The 20,384-nt window shown below is 39.5% G+C and overlaps 1 protein-coding gene across 1 annotated transcript in view; it reads right to left on the bottom strand.

Moving 5' to 3' along the window:
* The window catches only part of LOC132395214 (uncharacterized), a 77,223-nt gene that overhangs the window by 34,163 nt on the left and 22,676 nt on the right, over positions 1–20,384 (bottom strand). The window contains exons 6-11 of the mRNA XM_059971502.1: positions 14,611–14,806; positions 10,010–11,202; positions 9,746–9,855; positions 2,543–2,694; positions 1,941–2,234; positions 573–685 (exon numbers count right to left, since the gene is read on the bottom strand). Coding sequence (XP_059827485.1) covers positions 573–685; positions 1,941–2,234; positions 2,543–2,694; positions 9,746–9,855; positions 10,010–11,202; positions 14,611–14,806 — 2,058 coding nt within the window. The remainder of the gene's footprint in view (positions 1–572; positions 686–1,940; positions 2,235–2,542; positions 2,695–9,745; positions 9,856–10,009; positions 11,203–14,610; positions 14,807–20,384) is intronic.

The following is a 20,384-nucleotide window of genomic DNA, read 5'->3' as shown; positions in this document are numbered from 1 at the left end:
AGTCTAAACACGAGGAAATCTGCAGATGCTGGAAATTCAAACAACAACACACACAAAATGCTGATGGAACACAGCAGGCCAGGCAGCATCTATAGGAGAAGCACTGTCGATGTTTCAGGCCAAGTCCTGACAAAGGGTCTCAGCCCGAAATGTTGACAATGCTTTTCCTATAGATGCTGCCTGGCCTGCTGTGTTCCACCAGCATTTTGTGTGTGTTGTTATTACAGTCTGCCTGTGAAGATTTTAAATATATTTTGAAAAGGAATATCATACTTCATAAATACATTCTATAAATCCTCTGCTTTTGAAGTTTTTTTTAAAGTAAGAGTAACATTTTACTAAGTAAAACACAATGCATGTTTTAGTGTAAATTACTGTTGTGACTATTTCCTTATAGCTTGTAACACTACAGCTGTTCACAGAATATTCTGAAAATACTGATTAATGTGACACATATAGTAAACCACGATTTAGCAAAACTAGATGGTATTTCTCTGACCTTAAAGTAGTTAAGAAAAAACCTTGGAATTGAAGTGAAGTGATTCCATAAGAATGTCCAGAACCTTACATACCTTTTGAGCTTCATTCTGTTTTCTTCCTGTGGTGAATGTTTTGTCCATGTTTGTTATCTCTCTCTCTTCTTCACTACCTCCTGATTGATAGCTATCAAAATATACTCTCTGTCCTGTAACACAATTTTAATTCAAGTGAAAAGCTCTGAGCATTCCTTGTCTTTTGGCTATGTGGTGAACTACATATACCTGTCTGGACACGCCCCCTGCTGACTGCTCCTGTGGCTCCTCCCACAGACCCCTGCATAAAGGCGATCAAGGCCTGAGCCCGGCCTCTCAGTCTCCAGGATGCGACATTGGTGGTGCAAGGCACAGAATATCGGAACTTCGCGGTGGAGAAAGAAGCCCAGGCCATAGTGGAGGCTATTAGGCACTGGAGGCACTATCTTGCTGGCAAAAGGTTTACCTTGCTGACCGACCAGCGCTCGGTTGCGTCTTACGTCTCAGAGTGAGTTATTGATGGTGCATCAATTTTATTGACTGGAAGTTTTAAAACATGGAAACCGTTTTACGTCTGGAAAGATTGGATTTGGACCCCCAAGACCCTGAAGCAGCTCTTGCTTTTGAACTCTGGCTTGCACGCTTCCAATCATACTTGGAGGAGGTTCGTGCAACTGAACCCGCTGTTATGCACAGAATTCTCCTCTCGAGGGTCACCCCAAAAGTTTACTCATTTATCAGAGACCTGCCGACCTACGAAGGGGCACTGGACGCCCTCAAAAGACAGTACTTGCGGCCGGTGAACACCGTCTACGCAAGACATAGTTTAGCTACCCGGCGACAGCGGCCTGGAGAATCGAGCGCCGAGTTTCTCCGAGCACTACAGACACTCATCCGAACTTGTGACTGCAAGACGCTCACGGCAGAACAGCGTGTGGAGCTGCTAGTACGAGACGCCTTTGTGACAGGACTGAGGTCAGTGTACGCATGTCAGAGGTTGCTGGAAAAAGCCGATATCTCGCCCTACGTCTCAGACGTGGTGCATTAGGCTAGTTACTTACTACTTTTATTTTCCCCAATTTCATTCAGCACCAGTAAAATAATAAGCAAAAAGGATAGATACTAGTCACATCACAGTATTTTTCTCAGCTCGTTACACCTCCACTGTACATGTTATAAATATTAATTAACATAACGATTTCACATACAGTAGTTTGGTAGATACACATAATAAAAACTGAAGTGTCACAAATTTAACAAACTCATCTTTAATTAACTCAGCAAGTTCCTTCCAACATCCCACGCTGGAATTCAGCAATAAAACAGCCATCATTTTTCAATATGAAACCAGGCACTTATAACAAATAAAGCTCAATATCAACCTGATTTCTTAAAAAAAACCTGACAGGTTTCCTCTTTAAACCTCACCTGTAACACTTTGCAAAGATTTCTCCATTTCTAAGCTGTTGTCACTCTCAATATGCGCCTCTTCTGGGGTGTAATATGGGTTGTATTTCATCTGTTGGTGATCCACACTGTGTACAAATTGTCTGTTGGAGGGGTGAGGTTGTTTCATGCTTCGGCGTGGTTGCTTTGCAAATTGACGGAACAACTCCTCTTCATCCACGTGCTCAGTACGTGGGCTATTTTGCTGCTTTGACTCCCCTTGTCCAACTGGCAGGCATCCAGGTGTCATCTTTTCAATTATGTCTGTCATGTCACCTAACAAAGATGGTATCAAACCATGAATTCTAAACACAATTATTCTGATATCATTCTGCTACTAAGTTCTTACACTTCCTAATTACAATTTAAAGGAAATCTGTTTTTGAGCTCTTTCTGTGATGAATAAGAACTAATTACCACAGTTATAAAATTTAATATCTAAAGGGGAAAAGTAAATGATATGCTAATAGATGGTATGTAATTGCACATGGTTTCATAATACTACTGAAATAGAAAGGACAAGGCTGAATACCATTTCTAATTGCTTTATTGTTAATATTAGTGATCTAAGTGTATTTCCTTACTTGTCCAATTTGTGCTCACAGATGCTTGCTCAGACTTTCCCTTTGTTGTTCTACCACAATTTTGATCCTGAGGTTTCTCCATGTTGGTGAAATGATGACCCTCAGGGTTCTTTTTCTGTCTCACTTTCACTCCTTCTGCCACAACATTACAACTGGACAAATGAAACAAGGTCAGAAGATGAGATTAATCTGCAGAAAATTACACACATTTTTCTTCCCCGAATTATTCATTGAATTTGCAACAGAGACATTTTATCTGTTATCAGTCACTGTAGCAAACAAATCACAATGTTTGTTGACATATTTACATCAACATATCATTGTCTTTTCACTCCCCGACATTCAGAGAAGTAGAAAACAGGCTTAGTGAGCACTGCTCAATTCAGTATGATCAACACTGATCATCAATCTAAAAACCATATCCCCCCTCTCATCCTATATCACCTAATGCACTTGCAATTTGAAATTTATCCATCTCCTTCTTAATTTATACAGCAACTTAGTGTCAACTGCCCTCTGTGGGAGCAAATTTGACAAGTTCACTGCCTTCTGAGTGTAGACATTTCTTCTCATCGCAGTAGTAAATGTCTACTCCATATCCTGTAAATGTGCAGCCTCGGCTCAGGCCAACGTATCAATGCAGTTATGAAGTAGGCAAGACGGCGGCTGGACTTCATTAGAGGTTTGAAGAAATTTGGCATGTCAACAGGTACACTCAAAAGCCTCTACAGATGTACTGTGGAGAGCTTTCTGACAGGCTGCATCACTGTCTTGTATGGAGGGGCTGCTGCACAGGACCGACAAAAGCTGCAGAGGGTTGTAAATTTAGTCCGCTCCATCTTGGGTACTAGTCTATAAAGTACCCAGGACATTTTCAGGGAGCGGAGTCTCAGAAAGGCATTATTAAGGACCTCCAGCACCCAGGGCATGCCCTTATGAATAGCTGAAGCCCTCACTGGTTACCATATATCACATTGGAAAATATACTTTTATTTATTCTTATTCTGTTTCTTATTGTGAATCAGTTGTCAATACATTAATCCTAAAGCTCCAACTTTACACAGTAACCTTTTAAATGTGACTTTATCCAATGACCTTCTTATGATCCAAGTACAATACATCCACTAGTTATCCCTTATCTACATAGAATCCTTGTGGGTAAAGTAAAGAAACTGCAATGGTAGAAAGACCCTGATGGCAGTTATATACAGGCCTCCGAACAGTAGCCAGGATATGGGATACAATTTACAATGGGAGATTTTCCCTTTTACAATGGGAAAAGGCATGTAAAAAGGGCAATGTTACAGTAGTCATAAAGGATTTCAATACACAGGTAGATAAGGAAAATCAGGTTGGTGTTGGATTCCAAGAGAGGGAATTTGAAAAGGCCTATGAGAAATTTTTATAAGAGCAGCTTGTGGTTGAGCACATTAGGGAAAAAGCAATTCTGGATTGGCTGTTATGAATGAATCAGATTTGATTAGGAAGCTTAAGGTAAAGGAACCCTTTAGAATGCAATGATCATTTTATAATGGAATACACCCTGCAGTTTGAGAGGGAGAAGATAAAGTCAGATGTATCAGTATTACAGTGGAGTAAAGGGAATTAAAGAAGCATGAAAGAGGAGCTGGCCAAAGTTGCGTAGAAGGGGACACTAGCAGGGATGTTGGCAGAAAAGCGATGATTGGAGTTTCTGCGGACAATTCAGAAGGCACAGTAAGGATACAAGCTAGAGATAAATCATGGTTCTAAAAGGAGGATGAGGAAACCATGGCTAACAAGGAAAGTCAAAGACAGCATAAAAGCAGAAGAGAGGGCATATAACACAGCTAAAATCAGTAGAAAGTTAGAGAATTAGGGAGCTTTTAAAAACCAACAGAAGGCAACTAAAAAAAGCCATAAGGAGAGAAGATAAAATATGAAGATAATATAAAAGAAATCAAATAATATAAAAAAAGATACCAAAAAGATTTTCAGATATATAAAGAGTAAAAGAGTGGCTATTGGACCATTAGAAACTAATGCTACAGAGGTAGTAAGGGGGACAAAGAAAAGAGCAAATGAACTTGTTAAATATTTTGCAACAGTCTTCATTGTGGAAGACAGTAGCAGTTTACTAGAAATTTGAGTGTCACAAGAAGTAAGTGTAGTTACTATTACTAAGGAGATGGTGGTGAAGAAGCTGAAAGGTCTGAAGGCAGATAAGTCACTTAGACCAGATGGGCTACACCCCAGGGTTATGAACAAGATAACTGAACAGAATATGGAGGCATTAGCAATGATCTTTCGAGAGTCACTAGATTCTGGAATGGTTCTAGAGAACTGAGAAAGTGCAAATGTCACTCCACTCTTTAAGAAGGGAGGCAGAAGAAAGGAAATTATAGGCCAGTTAGCCTGACTTTAGTGGTTGGGAAGATGTTGGGAGTCCATTATTACGGTTGAAGTTTCAGGGTACTTGGAGGAACATGATAAAATAGGCCAAAGTCAGCTTAGTTTCCTTAAGGGGACGGATGGAGTTCTTTCAGGAAATAACAAATAGGATAGACAAAGGAGAGGAGTGGATGTTGTTTACTTGGAATTTCTGATCTTTGATAAGGTGCTGCACATTAGGCTAATAAGAGCTCATGGTATTACAGAAAAGATACTAGCATGGATAGAAGATTGTCTGACTGGCAGGATGCAAAGACTACGAGTAAATGGGGCCTTTTCTGCTTGGCTGCTGGCGATCTGCAGAGGTCATTGTAAGACTGCTTATTTCCACATTATGTCAATGACAGAATTAATGGCTTAGTGGTCAAGTTTGTGGGTGATATGAAGATAGGTGGATAATAAATCAGCCATGATGGAAGGATGGAGCGGATATAATTGGCTGAATGTTCTAATTCTGCTCCTGTCATATGCTATCCCAGTTATATCCTCAAAAACTGATGGTTTACTTGGGATTTCCAGTTCATAAATTGTTGATTTTGATCAGTCCTGTTGTATTTTTTAAATTGCGCTGTATCTCACCCTTTACAACAGCCTCTAGCATTTTCCCCACTACTTGGTGTTAGGCTAGCTCACAGCTTCTTGTTTCTCTCTCCCTCCTTATTTTAAATAGAGGGGTTATATTTGCCACATTTTAAGATACATTCAGTGGCCACAGGAGGTACCTCAAAAAGTGACCACTGAGTGCATTTCTGTATGTTTGTGGTTTTCTGCTGCAATAGCCCATCCACTTCAAGGTGCAGCATGTTGTACATTCAGAATTGCTCCTCTGCAAGCCACTGTTGTAAAAGATGGTTACTTAAGTTACTGTCACCTTGAATCAGTCTGGACATTCTCTTCAGACCTCTCTCATTAACAAGGTATTTCACCCACAGAACTGCCGCTCACTATATGTTTTTGTTTCTTGCATGAAAATCCTAGGAGATCAGCAGTTTCTGAGATACTCAAATCACTGCATGTGGCACCAAGAATCATTTCAGTCAAAATCACTTAGATCACATTTCTTCCCCATTCTGAAAAATGGTCCGAAAAACTGAACCTCTTGACCATATCTGCATTCTTTTATGCATTGAGTTGTTGCCACTTGATTGGCTAATTAGATATGTTTATTAACGAGCAAGTGTGCCTAATAAAGTGGCCACTGGCTGTATATCCTATTTGAAATGCAGAGAGATTTGAAATTATGTACAAGCTTTATTGTCCTCGTTTGGGCTAATGTATCAATAAGGACACACTACTTAAACTCCACTTATGTTGATCATATGCTCTCTGTTCACTTTTTAATTATTCAGTCTTGTGAAGCAGCTGGTGCAAATGCAAGTACTGTTGGCAGCATCTGGTGTAGTATTCAATCATTCTTAAAGAAGACTTGAGCTTTGCCTCAGTTTCTGTCCCTTCCCTTCACAATGGCTTCAACGTAATCACCAAGCACTCAGGTTGAATGGACGTCTATAACTCTATGTTCTCAGTATTATTTATTTACTCTTCTTTTTGTATTTGCACACTGGGTCTTCTTCCGCACACTGTTTGTTTATTGGTCTTCATGTGTCGTTTCTCATTGATTCTACTGTGAATGCCCGCAAGAAAATTAATCTCAAGTCAAGTCAATTCACTTTTATTGTCATTTCGACCATAACTGCTGGTACAGTATGTAGTAAAAATGAGACAACTTTTTTCAGGACCATGGTGTTACATGACACAGTACAAAAACTAGACTGAACTACGTAAAAAAAACAACACAGAGAAAGCTACACTAGACTACAGACCTACACAGGACTGCGTAAAGTGCACAAAAACAGTGCAGGCATTACAATAAATAATAAACAGGACAATAGGGCAAGGTGTCAGTCCAGGCTCTGGTATTGAGGAGTCTGATAGCTTGGGGGAAGAAACTGTTATAGTCTGGCCGTGTGAGCCCAAATGCTTCAGAGCCTTTTCCCAGACGGCAGAAGAGATTGTATGAGGGGTGCATGGGGTCCTTCATAATGCTATTTCCTTTGTGGATGCAACGTGTTGTGTAAGTGTCCATGATGGCAGGAAGAGAGACTGTGGTGAATTATGTGCCTGTCTGGACACGCCCCCTGCTGACTGCTCCTGTGGCTCCTCCCACAGGCCCCTGTATAAAGGCGATCTGAGGCCTGATGCTCGGCCTCAGTCTCCAGGACATAGTATGATAGACACTCACTCCTGGTTCCTCCTTCCAGTCAATAAAAGCCGATATCTCGCCTTACGTCTCAGTGTGAGTTATTGATGGTGCATCAGAGACCCCGATGATTTTCTCAGCTGACCTCACTATCCGCTGCAGGGTCTTGCAATCCGAGATGGTGCAATTTCCGAACCAGGCAGTGATGCAGCTGCTCAGGATGCTCTCAATACAACCCCTGTAGAATGTGATGAGTATGGGGGTTGGGAGATGGACTTTCCTCAGCCTTCGCAGAAAGTAGAGATGCTGTTGGGCTTTCTTTGCTATGGAGCTGGTGTTGAGGGACCAGGTGAGATTCTCCGTCAGGGGAACACCAAGAAATTTGGTGCTCTTTACGATCCCTACTGAGGAGCCGTCGATGCTCAGCGGGGAGTGGTCGCTCCGTGCCCTCCTGAAGTCAACAACCATATCTTTTGTTTAGTTCACATTAAGAGACAGGTTGTTGGCTCTGCACCAGTCCGTTAGCCACTGCACCTCCTCTCTGTAAGCTAACTTGTCGTTCTTGCTGATGAGACCCACCACGGTCGTGTCATCAGCGAACTTGATGATATGGTTCGAGGTGTGTGTTGCAGTACAGTCATGGGTCAGCAGAGTGAACAGCAGTGGACTGAGCACGCAGCCCTGGGGAGCCCCCATGCGCAGTGTGATGGTGTTGGAGATGCTGCTCCCGATCTGGACTGCCTGAGGTTTCCCAGTCAGGAAGTCTAGGATCCAGTTGCAGAGGGAGGTGTTCAGGCCCAGTAGGCAGCTTTCCAATCAGTTTCTGAGGGATGATTGTGTTGAATGCTGAACTGAAGTCTATGAACAGCATCCAAACGTATGTGTCTTTTTTTGTCCGGGTGGGTTAGGGCCAGGTGGAGGGTGGTGGCAATGGCGTCATCTGTTGAGCGGTTGGGACGGTACGCAAACTGCAGGGGGTCCAGTGAGGGGGCAGCAGAGTCTTGATATGCCTCATGACGAGCCTCTCGAAACACTTCATGATGATGGATGTAAGTGCAACAGAACGGTAGTCATTTAGGCAGGACACTGAAGACTTCTTCGGCATACTTCTTCAGTATCTTCTTCTTCAAGATACAGTACTTTAATAATAAATTTACTTTGAACTTTGCGCGAGGAAGCGGAAGCGAGGCGAGCGGGCAGGAGTCCGTGCCAGGAAAAAAGCAAGCCCTAGCCGGCCAGCTCTCCTGTGCATTCTGCTCTCCAATGGACATTAAATTGGACTACATCTGTGGCAATGAAATACTCGGCGGGAGCACAGAAACGGACGGAATCCCGGACACCGCCATTCAGCTGTTTATTAATGTAACAGGTTTTCCCCCAAGCCATCAGACTACTGACCTACTGCCCTCTGCTGTGCCTATTGTCTTGTCCATTATTTATTGTAATGCCTGCACTGTTCTGTGTACTTTATGCAGTCCTGTGTAGGTCTGTAGTCTAGTGTAGCTTTTGTGTTGGTTTACCTAGTTCAGTGTAGTTTTTGTATTGTTCATGTAGCACCATGGTCCTGAGAAACGTCTCATTTTTACTGTGTACTGTACCAGCAGTTATGGTTGAAATGACAATTAAAAGTGACTTGACTTGAAAGGTGCATTTATGTAGTTCCATCACTGGTAACGTGAGAGGTTTTTACTCAATGTTTAATGGTAAGAGTACCACACACTGAGACCTTTCCAGGGGAAGCTGCACCAAGCACCAGTGATATATTCAGCAGATACTTTTGACCTCTTAGAATATTACACTCTGTAGCATTTGGTTGTAGTCTGCTACTTGCTCTAGAATGCCAGCAATCTTTGGTCAGAACAAACCTTTGTTTCATTGAAAAATTGCATCATCAATGGAGCAATGCTGGAATCAAATGAAACTTGAGCCTATAAGGTGCAACAGTATTACCTTCAAGGCTGAAACTGAGTAAGTGGGAAGGCGGCTCACCAATGATTATACTTCAATAGGAGTTTGAGGAGATTTGGTATGCCACCAAAGACTCCAAAGAACTTCTAGATCTACTACCATTGAGATAATCCTCAACAAGTGGTGCTTCAAGAAAGCAGCATCCATCATGAAGGACATTGCCTGGGACGCAACCTCTTCTCATTACTACCAGAAGGGAGGAGATAAAGGAGCCTGAAGATGTACACTCATTGTTTTAGGAACAGACTTTTGAATGGTCTATTAACTCATGAACACTAACTCACTAATTTCGCAGTAATTATTTATTTTATTTCTTATTGATTCTGATTCAAATCTTGTAAAATTTTCTTAAATTTTTATGGATTTACTTAGTACTGAATGATGAAGAATTGCTGAATTTCATTGAAGATCCTTGACCTGTTACTTATTCCACAATGTTTTAGCATTTTGTACTTTTACTGGACAATTGCTGGGATATGCAAATAACACAATTTGCTTTAAAAGTGTTGTGTCACTATTCATTACCTTGTGTGTATTACATGCACAAAAACATATGTTCTCAGTTATCTGCCAAAATTCTACATAAACATATTTTGCAAATTCACCTTTGTGTAATGTGGATTTTCCTATTGCTGGATAGGTACATGCATTGCTTTCTGGATCCTTGCTGGTCTCCATGTGGTGGGATTCTCATAGATATGCGACCTTTACGAACCTGCAGCATAAAATGTACCCTGATTAATATATCACAACTTATATTCATTTAGTAAACTTCCTTTTTTCTCCTTTCTGATCAGTAAATTTTGTAGACTGAAATCAGTAAGTGTTACATGACAATTTCTGAACATCAGGGGTTATTGGAAACTTACAGGGATATTCTCATGCTCATGAACTTGTGTTAATACATTCATTTTCTTTTTACATTTCGTTGTCGGTTTATCCTTATGACCTGGCATAGATTTAACACTTTTATCATGTGTAAACTTGTAATCAACACATTCAACATTCTCTTGCTTCTTCAATGAACATATGGTTTGAGTTCCATCAGCAAATGTCTCTGATGTTTTCAAAACGTCAGAACTGCAACCTTTTGCTCCTGTTGTCCTTTCATCCTCAGTATGACCAAGAACTTCAAATGTTGGTTGGAAATGCCCTGCAGGATTAGTTTCATGGATCTTCTCCACTCCAGATACTGGGAGTTGATAGCATGCTGGAGGAGCCACAGCTATGGGGATCACCAGGTGACCTTCATTGCTTGACTTAATCTGTTTGTTCCCCTTTGCATTTTGCCTTGGATAGTCCATTTCATCATAGCCTAGTAGATTAGTACAAGGGGTCTTCTCAATTTGATCACTTATCTGATTCTCCTTCTTGGATTTCTGTATTGTGCCAATTTCAGAATTATAACTTCTCATTGTGCGATCAAGAGCACTGAATGCTTGTTGCATGAGATGTTTTGATGTCTGAATGTTGATTTTACAGCTGCTAATCGAATCTTGGACTGAAATGCTAGTTGCAATATCCTCTTCTTCCATTGTGCTGCTGGTCAGAGTGCGTTGGCAGACCCTACCATGATTTTCTTGGTCACTTTCTAAGCCTTTGACTCCTGACCAATCTTGAGACAAAGTTGTCGTCCTATCACTCTGTTCATCTCCTTCATCTGATGTGTATTCTCTGCCAGTTTTCAAAGAAATAATGCTTGCCCCCTCTTCATCAGAGGTAGAAAACATTTCTTCATCTAATGCAAGATCTAGTTCACGTAAATGACCCAGAACATCAGAATAATGTTTTTCAGATGGAGGTTCTGATGACTCAGAGTCATAATGCTGCTCAATCTTCTTCCATGGATTGGAGTCATTACCAGCTTTATCTTCAATATAAACACCATGGTGGGCTCTGGACTCTGCTTTACCCTCTAACTGATTATGTTCGGTTTTCCAACAATCATATAATACTGTAATTTGCTGTGATGGTTCTCTGTTTAAATGCCTGATTTTGTTATCAGCTCCACACTTCTTTGGACTGAAGCTAGTGCGATGACCCAAATTATAATAGGAGTATTCTGTAAAAGAAACAAGAACAAAATAGAGTTAACGTTTCCCTTTTTTCTCCTTCTCTTCAACCTTGCTTTCCTGAAATCTTGCTTCAGTGCCTGTTTGCTCTGGTGCTTTTGTGTATGTTCTTACGTACTGTATTATGATCTCAATGGATGGGGGCAGAGGGTTAAAATACACTACTCCCTCCCACCAGCCTTCCAGCACAGCCCACTGGATGATAGCTTTCTCAAGCCATGAACCACAGAGCCCATTTCTAAAACAAAGAAGGAAATTGAAATTTCTGTACTCCTAATCAAAAACATGATGCAATCCACCCACCTTGTCCACATCACGGCACTTCATTTTAGAGACACAAACGCTCAAAACACTTCAGGAATAATGCTAGGAAATTCTTCTCCACTGATATACGGTAATTAAACAAGCTTCAGGATGCCTCACTAATATATATTAGGACTAGTATTAGCAACACTATAACCTACTTTCCATAACTGAAAAAAATCTCCTTAGTCAAGAACTACCCACTCCCTTTAGAATGTCTGTAGTTTTAAGACTTCGTATCACATAACCAGTTTGTCAACATTTATGTTACCCTAGCCTCTTAATTCCCTTAACCCTATGAAATTTAAATAATCAATCCAATTATAGGTCTTCTCCTCAGCTAACATGAGATCAACTAACCCACCATACATGAAGTATTCATCATAGGACCTTGCAAAACTGTACAAGAGAGCAACTTGGGTCACCATCCTGAAATTTCCTACCTATACCACACAATAACTAGGGTGGAATAGACTTAAGGTAAGGGGTAGGAGGTTTAGAGAGCATCTCATGGATCTTTCCTATCCAAACGTAGTTGAAATCTGGAACACACTGACTGGAGTCATGATGAAGGCAGATACTCTCATAACATTTAAGGAGAATCTAAACAACCATTTAAATCACCTAGGCAGAGGTGGCTTTGGACCAAGTGTTGATAATTGGAACTAGTAAAGATGTTGCCATAGACATGAAAGGGCTGAAGGGCCTGTCTCAGTGCCATAAGACTCAATGACCACACAAACTGCACTGGTACAAAACATCAGCTGGCCAATACAATTTCAAAGGCATGTAGGCATAATCAGCAATGCCAAAACCCCAGGTTAACACAATAAAATCCACTGCATTTACTGCTACAAGCCCAACATCCAATACAATTGGAAAAGTATGCACCTCTGACAAATATGCTACTCTCTGTTTGTAATAAACCCTCTGGTATTCGACTTCAATTTACTTTTCATTACTATATAATAGAATACCACCCCCTTCTAATTTTGCTACTTTAATGTATTTAAAGTAATATGATTTATCTTATATTTAATATTTTATGTTTTAGTTAGGTCCCTCTATCATTAATAAAGATAAATATAGAAGTTACTTCTTAAGTGAAAGCAGGAAAAAAATTTAAACAGACTTCATTCAAAGGAAGTTCTTATTTAAATTTATATATTTGATGTAGATATGATGGGCAATGCCAGTACTTATTGACTATTCCTAAATACCTGTAAACTAAGGAGGCAGTTATGAGTCAAACACATTGGATTAGTAAAAGACACACCAGGTAAAGATGCCAGTTTTTTTTTCTCTGAAAGATATAATTGAATCAGAAGACATTTTATGACAATGTCATAGCTGGATATCCACCATTATTGGAACCACCATTTTACTCCTGTTATTTTATTACTTGAGTTTAATTTCAGTCATCCTATGGTAGAATTTGAACTCATGTCAATGTATCAATGGTCTAATCATACTAATGTAATTTTTAGGTAACAGCACAATTAGACTTGATTTCAACAGAGTAGAAAAGGTAAAAGGCAATGAGTTTTATTGGAGCTGAGAATGAATAAGAAAGAGAGGATCACAGTAAGGCCAGACAACAAAGAAAGCCTGTAAGGAGAAGTTGAAGATGGATAAGAAGCACCGACATATGTCTGTCTGTCTATCTCATTATATGTATAAAAGCATGTATAATCCTTAATTGTAGGCTTATTGACTCCATTATAAGGAGCTGAGGGGCCAATTAGTGATGTGATGTTTAAAGGTGAAATATTAACAATGTTGATATATTATAACAATGTACTGAATTGCTTGGTACAGTGAATGAAAATAGTGACATGTCCAGATGTTATGAATAAAGTATACTTTGGAAAGGCAAATCTGTAGTTGTATTGACAATATAATCTCAGAATTATGCAATTTCTAGGCACTCTAATTTAAATAAGGTAAAAATAGAGAATGCTTTCACTAATTTTATATCAACTCAATATTCCTACACTACAATAATTTAGTTTCCTAAGCCATGTTTTGGGGGAAACCATACTTTGCACCACTGTGTATGTAACAAATTTGTATGTACCAAGTTAACACTTGAAATTTTGCAATCTTTTCTAATTAGACAGCAAAACTGGCATTGCAAAGTAAATTTATTATCAAAGTATGTAAACGTCACCATATACAACCTTGAGATTCTTTTTTTTTTTGCAGGCATTCACAGAAGAACAGAGAAATACAATAGAATCAATGAAAAACTACTACCAACCAACTTGCAAAAGACAAAATGTGCAAATCCAAAAAAAGTAAATACATAATACAGAGAACATGAGTTGTAGAGACCTTGGAAGTGAGTCCATAGGTTGTGGCATCAGTACAGAGTTGAGTTGAGTGAAATTATCCACACTGATTCAGCAGCCTGATGACTGAAGGATAATAACTGTTCCTCAACCTGGTGGTGTGTGATCTACAGCTTCTGTATCTCCTTCCCAACGGCAGCAGTGAGCAGACAGCATGGCCTGAATGGTGGTGGTGGGGGGGGGGGGGGGGTGGAAATCCTTGACAATGGATGCTGCTTTCCTGCAGTAGATGTGCTCAATGATGGGGTGGGCTTTGACTGTGATGTACTGAGCTGGGTCTATCATATTTTGTAGACTTTTCCATTCTTACACTTTGTTGTTCAAAAAAATCCAAAGTAATTGATAAATATTGATTTTGCTTTTAAATTGTGCAAATAGGCAAGCACCAATTAATACCAGAAAAATAAATCTTGCATCAATAAAGAGGAGTATGAATACTTTTATGTGAGTGTAAGCTATTTATTGAGATAGACTATCAGAATACTTTTAAAAGAAGAAACCAGATGTTGATTTACACCAAAGGAATGTGTATGCAAGATGTAACAGTAAGCTAACCCCAGTTTTGTATAGAAATGTCATCCTAGGTTATGTAGGTCATGACTAGGAACTCAGTGGTATTTCAGTAAAGAAAGGGAGAATATTGGAGAAGAGACACAAAGGGAAAAGGGGAACAAAGTTAGAATAATGAAAAGTTCCTAACTATTAACTTCGCGAGATGAACAACAGACATTGAAAACGTCATACCATCATTGTCACTCGTAAGTTGAGCTTGTTCTAAACACTCTGGCTGTTTTCCTTTACCAGCATTCTCCTTTTGCAGTTGTTCCTGTTCTCTCCTGTGGTCTACACCATTTGTCTCAAACATGTTGACATCATCATGTAGACACAGATCAGATTGATCTTTCTCAGAGGTATGTTTTTTTTTATTGCTAATAAGATCCTGTCATAAACGAGAGTAGACTGATATTAACAAAATTACACTTTAACTGAATTTCTCAACCTGTCTATTTGATACATACCTGCTACCCGCATTTATCCTAACTTCCATCACCTGGCCCATTGCCTTTTATGTACAGACGACTCAGTGATTCCTTTTCCACAACTTTCTTTTTTTTAAATTTTTTTAAATTAGTTTTTCAAAACATTTTACAAATTAAGAACCCCAAATCCCAATGAGGAACATTAAAACAGTGCAAAATTAAGCATACAATAACAATATGCTACAAAGAAAGAGAATTTAACAAAAAAAAAGCACCTAAATTAAAGACAAGTAAGCTTAGTGTCCTCCCCAAGCCCAACAACACAAGAAAAAACAACAGCAACTCCAGACCAACCACAACACAATATAGAGAGTATAAGTCAGGACAGCCAAACTCCCAGACTGTGAATACACTCAGCAACAGAGGATAATAATGCCTTCTACCAGAAAAAAAAGGAGCTGAAAGCAAGGGACCGAAAAGAAAAAAAAACCCTAGTCAAGAGGAAGGTTATGAAAGTACTCGATAAAAGGTCCCCAGACCTTATGGAACTTTAGATCCGAATTGAGAACTGAATAATGAATTTTTTCGAGGTCCAAACAGGCCATGATGTCGTTAAACCATTGAGCATGAGTGGGCGGGGCAACATCTCTCCATCTGAGGAGGATCAAGCGTCTAGCCAGGAGAGAGGCAAAGGATAATATTCGGCATTTGGTCGGGCCCAGACATAAATCTGTCTCACCCCAAAAACCGAACAGAGCAATTAAGGGGTTTGGTTCTGGGTGCTGATTCAGAATACACGATAACGTAGTGAAGACATCTTTCCAGAATTTCTCCAAGCTAGGACAGAACCGGTACATATGGATGAGAGAGGCCATGCCCCTCTTGCATTTATCACAGAGCGGACTAACGCTAGGGTAGAATCGAGATAGTTTAGATTTAGACATATGGGCTCTATGAACAATCTTAAACTGTAAAAGGCAGTGGCGAGCACAAAGAGAGGTTGAGTTATCCGATTTGAGAACTGAATCCCAGCTCTCCTCAGATAAGGAGATATTTAAATCCTGCTCCCAGGCCATTTTGATTTTATCCATGGGGGCCCATCGTAAAGCTGCTAGTTTATCTCGGATGATTGATATTAAGCCTTTACCTAGTGGATTCATGGAAAGAAATAGGTCCATTGCATTTTTCGCAGGCATTTCAGGAAAGTTAGGAATTAAAGGAGCAATAAAGTGTCGGATTTGGAGATATCTGAAAAAATGAGCATTGGGCAGATTGAACTTAACAGAGCTGCTGAAAAGAAGCGAAGCGATTATCAATGAAAAAATCTTCAAAATGTCTAATGCCCTTCCTATACCAAACCTGGAATGTTGAATCATATGTAGTAGGTAAAAAAAGGTGATTATGAGCAACAGGGCTGGAAACGGAAAACCCCTGGAAACCATAGCATTTCCTGATCTGAGCCCATATACACAAAGTGTGTCTAACAAGAGGATTAGCTATTGATCTGGGCAGACTACTAGGGAGTGCAGAGCCAAGAAGTGCAGAGATAGATAATTCTTTAGTGGAGCTCAGCTCCATTGCCACCCAGTTAGGGCACTTGGGTTGGCCATGGAAGAAAGACCAGAAGGTAGCACAACGTATATTAGCTGCCCAATAATATAAACGAAAGTTAGGTAAAGCCATGCCACCCTCTTTAGATTTTTGGAGATGGATTTTATTAATTCTAGAGCGCTTATTCTGCCACAGATATGACAAAATAATAGAGTCTAAGGAATCAAAAAAAGATTTAGGTATAAAAATTGGAATAGATTGAAATAGGTATAAAAATTTGGGGAGAACATACATTTTAACAACATTAATACGACCTACCAAAGACATAGATAGAGGTGACCATTGTACCAGACTCTGTTTTATAGCATATGAAAGATTGGCAAAGTTTTCACGAAAGAGATCTTTAAACTTCCTTGTGACTGTAATTCCAAGATAAGTAAATTGATTATGGACTACTTTAAAAGGGAGATCACGAAATGTTAGTACTTGTGCTTCTTTATTAATTGGGAGAAGTTCACTCTTATGTAAATTAAGTTTATAGCCAGAGATCTGGCTAAACTGGTCAAGAAGTGAAAACATTAGAGGTAAGGATGTAGACGGATTTGAGAGAAAGAGTAATAAGTCATCAGCATAGAGAGAAACTTTATGCTCAAACCCCCCTCTCCAAATCCCAGTCAATTCAGGGCAGTTTCGAAATGCTATCGCCAGAGGTTCCATAGCCAAATCAAAGAGAAAGGGACTTAAGGGGCATCCCTGGCGGGTGCCACGTTTGAGATTAAATACTTGGGATATCTGAAAATTGGTTAAAACAGAGACAGTAGGACACAGGTACAGCAATTGAATCCAAGAGATGAAACTTTGGCCAAGGTCAAATTTTTCTAAAACTGCAAAAAGGTAGTTCCACTCTATACAATCAAATGCTTTCTCCGCATCGAGGGAAATAACACATTCAGGAATCACAGTTGGAGGTGAGTATAAGATATTAAATAAATGCCGAATGTTAACAAAAGGGAGACGGTTTTTAATAAAGCCTGTTTGGTCATCAGAGATAATGGAGGGAATGATGGTTTCTAATCTATGGGCCAAAACTTTAGCTAAGATTTTTACATCAACATTGAGCAGAGAGATCGGCCTATACGAGGAACACTCTTTTGGGTCTTTGCCCTTTTTTAAAAGAAGAATAATAGATGCCTCACTGAAAGAGGGTGGCAATTTGCCGTAATTAAACGAGTCAGATAATACTGAAAGTAACTGAGGAGAAAGAAGAGAAGAGAATGATTTATAAAATTCTACAGGGAACCCATCAGGTCCAGGAGATTTCCCTGAGGACAGTGCAGAAATTGCAGTAGATATTTCTTCTAATGACATAGGCGCATTGAGTTTGGCTTTGAAATCAGATGAAAGTGAGGGGATATTCAGATTCTATAAAAATTGATCAGCAGAGATATTGTCATTCAGAGATTCAGAGGAATAAAGCCGAGAATAAAAATTTTTAAATGCGTCACTGATTTCTAAATGATCCGATGTAAAGTCTCCGTTCTCCTTCCGGATCTTTGTAATATGTTGTTTGCCTTTGGAATGCCTCAGCTGATGGCTAGGAACTTACCAGACTTACCCCATGAATGTAAAAGCGACTCTTGCTTTCGAGAAGTTGGCGTTCGACAGGTCGAGTGGACAGAAGGTTAAATTTAGTTTGGAGTTCAACACGCTTCTTGTATAATTCAGGGTTCTTAGTTTGGACATATATTTGATCCAATTCTTTAATCTGGTTAATGAGGTCTAATCGATCTGCACGGGATCTTCTGTTGAGATTTGCTGTGTAAGAGATTTGCTCCCTCAGATATGCTTTCATGGCATCCCAGACAATCTGGGATGGCACTTCAGGTGATGTATTAGTGTTAAAATAAAAGGTTATCTGATCCTTAATAAATTTTAAAAAATCATCATCCGATAGTAAAGTCGAATCAAACCACCAGTGTTTATTCCTCTGAGTGAGACCAGGCAAATTCAGAGAGAGAGTAATTGGGGCATGGTCAGAGATCAGTAGACTGTGATAGTCACAAGAGTGGGCAAATGGAATAAGTTGGTTATCGAGTAAGAAATAATCAATTTTAGTGAAGGTATGGTGAACATGTGAGAAAAAAGAATAATCTCTCTCCGTAGGATGGAGGAAACGCCATATATCAGAGATACCATAATTAGAGAGAAACGATTGGATAGCTAAGGCAGATTTAGTTGGTGGTCTAGTAACAGAGGATGATTGATCCAAATTAGGATCTAACCAACAATTAAAGTCACCACCCAGTATAAGAGAGTATGAGTTTAAGTCTGGTAGTGAGGAAAAAAACTGTTCAAAAAAATTAACATCATCAAAATTGGGGGCATACAGGTTTGCTAGTGCAACTTTAGTGTTATATAGTTTGCCAGAAACAATAAAATGGCCATTTATATCAGATATTTTATTATGGAGTTCAAAAGGAATATTTGAGTTAATAAGAATGGAGACTCCCCTAGCTTTAGCGGTAAAGGATGAATGAAAAGGCTGACCTGCCCACTTTGACAAAAGCCAGGAGTTATCAGAACAATGAATATGAGTTTCTTGAAGGAAAGCAATGTCAGCTTTGAGTTGTTTGATGTGTGAGAATACCTTCCTCCTTTTAACAGGGTGATTCAATCCCTTTACATTCCAGCTCATGAATTTAAGTGCGCTAGCCATTATCGATTACTAATGCATAAAAGGCAGAAGGCATGTAAAAAGTCAAGCAGTACCATAGCAGTCTGGGAGCAGAGATGTAAACATAGATTCATAAAATCAAAACATATACATGTCCTAAGCAATAAATAGATATAATATATACAGTGAGTGATGTTGGAACTAGAAAACCCACCTCACCCACACAACCCAAAACTAGACGGCTACCAAAACAAGTAGCTAGCTCTACCAAAAAAATTAACCCAAATACAACTTCCAGATCTATGTCATTAACAGCAGTTCAGTGTAAATAATATAACAAATAGTAACTAGTTTATGCACTAAAAAACATAACTACAGATTAGAACACCTTCTGCAAGAATATAGAACTTAATACAGAGAAAATCGGAAGAGGACCAAAACTAACCTGCCAGCGAAAAAATTATAGAAGAATAAAGTAAGAGAAAGGAAAAAAAGGATAAAAAAAAAAGGAGAGGAAGGGGGAAATTATAAATTCAAGACGAGTATTTATCAACCATTTACAGAGAAGAGAGAAAAAAATTCAGAAATTAGAAAAAAGGGGGTGAAGAAAAGAAAAAAGTATAATAAAATAAATAAATATAAAAAGAAGGAAAAATAGATCGGCAATTAAACTGTGAACCAACAAACAGGAAGGCCTTCACTGAAGACTTCAATCCTCCAAAACAAATTAAAGTCAGTTGTAGAACTCTGTAGATAAAGTTGTACAACAATAAAAAATAGATTACACACACACCAAATCCAGGGAGAGATTGTCAACAGCCCTTAGAGTTTCGATGAATAATGTCTGAATGATTCAAGTAAAGTCTGAGTCCAGAAAAAGTAATTTTACTACGAGAAGTACTTATCCACCATTTTAGGAGGTCTGATCGGGTTCCGAAGATGGCTGCATAGCCGGAAGACTTGCCACAAATGCTTCAGCTTCCTTGGCTGACTTAAACCATTTGTATTTCCCAGTGCTAAGCTTGATTTGTAGATCAGCAGGGGAACGAAGAGAGGGTTTAAAACCACGATCAAAAAGCACTTTCATTGCGCCTTTAAACTCAGCGCGCATCTTTAAGGTCTGGGGTCCAAAATCTTCCACAAAGCGAATGGTTGTATCCTGGAAAATAAAAGAACCTCTGCGACATGCCTCTACGATCAGACAGTGTTTTACCTGGTATTGAAGGAAGCACAAGATTACTGGTCGCGGGCGGTTGCCCAGAATTCTGGCGGGAACATGGACCCGGTGTGCCCATTCGAGCTCAGGCAGGTTC

Source organism: Hypanus sabinus, chromosome 6 (genome assembly GCF_030144855.1).
Source record: "Hypanus sabinus isolate sHypSab1 chromosome 6, sHypSab1.hap1, whole genome shotgun sequence".
NCBI classification, from domain to species: domain Eukaryota; kingdom Metazoa; phylum Chordata; class Chondrichthyes; order Myliobatiformes; family Dasyatidae; genus Hypanus; species Hypanus sabinus.
Note: the sequence above shows the minus strand (reverse complement) of the source record. Positions and strands in the feature narration are given on the sequence as shown.